The sequence below is a fragment of the Triticum aestivum genome, chromosome 7B (assembly GCF_018294505.1).
Source record: "Triticum aestivum cultivar Chinese Spring chromosome 7B, IWGSC CS RefSeq v2.1, whole genome shotgun sequence".
Lineage (NCBI taxonomy): Eukaryota > Viridiplantae > Streptophyta > Magnoliopsida > Poales > Poaceae > Triticum > Triticum aestivum.
In genome coordinates, this window is record NC_057813.1 from 571,010,221 (window position 1) to 571,015,042 (window position 4,822).

Genomic DNA, 4,822 nt, shown 5'->3' on the forward strand with positions numbered 1-4,822 from the left:
CATCGACATCATAGTGTGTGTTTTTGTATGTTCCTGCCGACGCGGTCCCTGCCATCCCTTGTCAGGCGGCACCCGGCACGCCAGCAGCTGCTCCTCCGGGGCTCAGCTAGGTGTTCGTGCCGGCTGAAAGGCAGCCGGAGTTGGTGGACCGCGTGTATCACACAAGGAAGCGGGCGGAGGAGGCCGCCGCCAGCCGCTCCAAGTGGAGCCGATTCGCTCTGAAGCCACTCCCCCGGCCAGTGACGACGACGAGGCTCTCGGCGACGCCATCCGCCGATTTGAACTAGTAGTCCGATGGCATGTATGATAAACTACCATATGCTATGTCATGTATGAACCATGTATTATGTGTTATATGAACTATGAAGTACGTCGTTTGATCTATGTTGCATAATATTGTGTGGATTTGAGCTGTGGGCACAGACAAATGAGGGATAACCGGGCCCAGGAGGAGATAGCCGTCCGGTTGGCTCTCTGCCGGTCCCGGTAGGGTACCCAAGCGTCGCAAAGGGTGAGTCACGTAGCAAACCCCCCAAAGAGGAGGAGACCGGTGCCGCATCCAACACCACCAACTCGAGCGCCGAGCAGATCAACCTCGAACCCTATGTCGTCTTGGAGCACTACAATTTCTATCAACCAAACAAGGGCAATGGCGGTGGTGGGTGAAGTTTCTCTATAGCCTCCCGATTTGATCTAGTAGAGCATGCCTAATTTTAGTAGTCTGATTGACAAGGGTAAAGGCAAAGGCGGCAATGGATGAACTTCCTCTATAGCCCGATCTGAACTAGTAGAACATGTCCAATTTTGTTGTCCGATGGCATGTACGATGTACTACCCTATGCTATGTGCTGTATGAACTATGTGCTATGTCATATATGAACTATGAAGTACGGCGTTTGATCTACTTCGTATGATATCATGTGGATTTGAGGGTTTACATAGTAGTGACCGGGCACGGGCAGTATGGCTTTTGATCTACTTTGTATGATATTGTGTGGTTTTGAGGGTTTACATAGGAGTGACGGGCACGGGCGCGTCTGCCAACATATATGGGTCAAATTAGGATATTGTGTTTGTAGATGCTCTTAGCACCTGCGTGTACAAGCCTAATACCGCCACGGCAAGGCTAGACCTGCCTGCATGACTAATCGCATCGATCACAGCAACATTGTGATACAGATTTTTGCCAACACATGGCAGTATGTTCCCTTCTCGCAGCACATATGATTAATAAATTTATGTGAAAAATCAACTCAATAAATCAAACATCCAACATCATATATGAAGACAACAGCTATCCCATTGAATATCCAAGTTGCGAATTTATCCAGATACTGGTTTTTTTTACAACAATACAGTACAATCTTCGCTGATATTAACAAAATACACCCCTCCCGGTTATTTTTATTTATTTACGGAAAAGCAAGAGAAGCCCATACAGGCAGTGGCAGTATACAATTCTAAATAAGGATCCACATAGCAACAGTATGTTTATGCTACACTGGGTGAACAGCAAGTCCACACTCAGCCTCCCTACTGTAAACCCCAGGGTCCAACGGAAAAAACCAAGCATGGCTGTTGAAAACTTCCATGCCATCACGTGAAAATTCATATGTAGCACAAACTAATCCATCTTGACATTTGAATATAGGAGTGTGTCCCTGGTAAGCGGCATGTTCATGAGCAGGCAAATCTGCACAATCAGCACATAGTGTCGTCAGAGATGCGTTTCAACAAAGTTAATCAATAATAGACGAGACCAGGAGAAAGCATGCTCACCCCAATGAGAGTTGAGACAAGAAGGATGATCCCTGTAATCCATGCAAGACTCAATCTAACAAGATATATAGCAGCTATAGAAGCTGTAGCATTAGTTTTCGATGCTTCTGCAAGCCGTCTCGAGATATGCAATGAAGACGGTCCATCGATGATGGATGCCAAGGATGTTGAAGCCTCCTCAGTGGATATTACCAGCCCAACAATTTTCCCTATATTAACACGTGATAAATGTCGAAACAGAAAGAAAAAAAAATCAACTGTCAGTAGTGTTCTGCAAATATAACAAGTGTACCAATTGAAAAGGTTATGCTTCAAGTCAACAATCAACAGCACAAAGCAACTTACCGTTATATGCTCCCTGCAATTGATCAAATGCTTTGGTCAGAGCTGTCCGAACTACTTCAGCTCCCTGCTTAACAATTTCTGCAGAACCATATTCATCTTCCAGAGCCTAAATAATAAACCCATCAAATAAGTAACTTTATAACACTAACATAGTGGGGGAGGGGGGTCATGTGCTTCATAAGAATATTCAAATTGCATAAAGATACTGTTGCTGTGTGGTCTGGGGAGTGAATAGTTACAGGGTCTTGCGAATATTTTGCTGTGCACAATTTATAAGAATATTCAAATCGCAGCTGAAGATTTATGTTTATAATTACCTTAATGCCCGTGAAGCGGCATACTAATAACTCTGCAGGGCTCACGATGCCTCCTGAAAAATCTTCATGAACCTGAATACCCCTTTTGATGGTTTTGAGAAGCGAGATCAAGCTGGATGCAAATTCAACGTCTACTTCCTGTGTAGACATGCAAATGAAGTTAAATAATTTCTACAATTTAGTGGCCAATTTTGTACAAAGTAGGAAGTGACCTCATCCAATTTTAACAGAAAAAGCAATGAATCCTCAGAGACGAGTTATGTTCTTTTGAAGCCAAGTTCAGGTTAGTATGCAAATGGAGGACGAAGCGATGCTAACCTTATTGAGGAGCAAAGTAAGACTGTTTCCACTCTTCAAGGGGATGTTTAATTTGCCATCAGCTTTCTGGTAGGATCCCTCCAACCAGGTTGCCTGCACACACAAAATTCTACTTATAGTTTCTAAATTGTATTCCCTCCGATCCAAAATAAATGTCATGCTTTTAGTTCACTAGGAGGGAGTACTAGTTTTCTCCTAAAGAAATAGTATACTTACCAAGTCGGTGAGTTCATTATCAAGAACATCTGATCCAGAAGATTCATCTGAACAAATGACAATCAATTCATCCTTATCTGCAAGGTACATGATCAATGATACTTATGTGTTGACAGGCAAGATACAGAAGTAGGGGCATCCAAGTTCCAAAAAAAGGGATATGTTCAGTAATTAGTCAGACCTGTAAGCCCTGTAGCAGCATTGTTTGCACCATCAATCTTGGTTTTGTAAATACTACCGGCATCAGATATGAAGCTATCGACAGAGTCTGATATATGATCAAGAGAGACAACATTAGTCGCTACATCAAAATGCATGAATGATTCAGATAAAATCATCCCCAACAAATTAACATACCATGGGATCCATCAATTTGCATCAAGAAAACAGCACGAGGCCTGTCAAATGGCTTTGGGAGTAGCAGCTTGTTTAACTGAAAATCAAGATAGGCAAAGGTTGAATGACTTAGATAGAGTAGCACGATGCGTGCAAAGACTAGCTGAATCATGAAAGCTAAATAACCTTTGCAGAAGAAGGCAGAGGAAGCATGGCAGGTGGTGCAAAACCAAGCAAGACAGAAACAGCTGCGGAAACTTCATCAAGTGACATCGACGTGGCCTGTTAGCATGACAAGGCATATATCATGAGATCATACTAGCTCGTGGGGTACGAATGAAATAAAAACGAAAACTAAGGTTGATCTGTCATGGTAACCACTATCATCTTCACACTTGAAGCAGGAAGCGGAGGCAGTTAGTCAAAGCAAGGGTAAAGTGCTATTAGGGCATGTATAAACGCAGGTGCTTGAAGAGGTGCTTATAGCAAACAAAACAAAAGAACTGTTTCTTGTCATGCAGGCCGGCTAAGATGCTAATATATAGGTACCTCTGATTAACACGTTGCTATGCATGCAGCTACCTGTAGCTAAACGAAAATACAACTATCTGATTAAGTACCCATGGAGAGTACAGGTGCTTAACCTTCTTTTCCAGAACGAGTATATGACAACATATATGGCTGGCCAGTTGACGATCTAGGAGTATTTGGTGCTGTCATCTCGTATTTGTGCATTGAATTGAATGCTTCTGGTATTCGTTACATAACCTACGAACTAAAAACCGGAATCCGGCATAGATTTGCTGGAAGAGTCGTTCAGGCGCGTGAGAAGCAGCAACGCGATGGTCCGTAGAGAAAGAGAGGGGATAATCGGTGGCCGAACCTGGTCGTCCTGCTGATCCCGCAGGTAGCGGTGCGACGCGCCGTCGATGAAGGCGGCGGAATCTCCATGTCCCTGTGGCCGAATACGGATGGAGCCATCGTAAGGGGGGCAACAGAGATAAGGGATTGCTAAGAGAGGGAGAGCTGGGTACCTCAGGGGCGGCGACGACGAAGGAGACGGCAAGCGCGAGGAGAGGAAGGAGGAGAAGGAGGTGGTGACGGTGAGCCATGGTCGCCGGCGTCGGCTGGAGATCCGATCGAGTCGCCACAGAAGATTTGGATCTTGGCTGCCCCCCTCTGTCAACCTCTAGAAAATAGATTGGGGAAACAAGTTGCGTTAGGGCTTGTTTGGTTAGAGTGGTTCCGGCCGGGATCCCAGCCCAATCCACGTGGAACAATCCGGTGGGGAATAATTCCCGGTTTAGAAGGGTGTATGTTTGGTTGAGGCCGGGACAGGGAAAATCCCGGCCTGGCCCACCCCGTTCCGTGATGTCCCATGCGGGAGAAAAGAATCCGCTCTGAGCGGTGGAACGAATCCCGCCCAAAGTTGAGGTGATTAGGTGTCAATTAGAGGATCAACCCAATCCCTGGGTGTATTTGTTTCCACTAGGGGATTGTATCCCCTACAA

At 45.1% G+C, this 4,822-nt stretch overlaps 1 protein-coding gene across 1 annotated transcript; it reads right to left on the reverse strand.

The window, feature by feature from the left end:
* Positions 1–1,282: 1,282 nt before the first annotated feature.
* On the reverse strand, positions 1,283–4,587 carry LOC123159477 (uncharacterized). Its single transcript, XM_044577316.1, has 11 exons — positions 4,346–4,587; positions 4,195–4,266; positions 3,498–3,593; positions 3,333–3,408; positions 3,157–3,243; positions 2,976–3,052; positions 2,760–2,852; positions 2,442–2,579; positions 2,125–2,230; positions 1,780–1,988; positions 1,283–1,693 (listed from the first exon to the last, which is right to left on the reverse strand). Exons 1-11 carry the CDS (start codon positions 4,421–4,423, stop codon positions 1,625–1,627), a joined length of 1,101 nt encoding a protein of 366 aa, XP_044433251.1. The 5' UTR covers positions 4,424–4,587; the 3' UTR covers positions 1,283–1,624.
* Between the last annotated feature and the right edge of the window lie 235 nt (positions 4,588–4,822).

Excerpts from the sequence above, each read along its gene's own strand:
- LOC123159477 (XM_044577316.1), bottom strand. The coding sequence starts at position 4,423 with ATGGCTCACCGTCACCACCTCCTTCTCCTCCTTCCTCTCCTCGCGCTT. Across the intron at positions 4,267-4,345 it reads TCGTCGTCGCCGCCCCTGAG|GGACATGGAGATTCCGCCGC; the intron begins GTACCCAGCTCT and ends ATTCGGCCACAG. Across the intron at positions 2,853-2,975 it reads ATAATGAACTCACCGACTTG|GCAACCTGGTTGGAGGGATC; the intron begins GTAAGTATACTA and ends TTGTGTGTGCAG.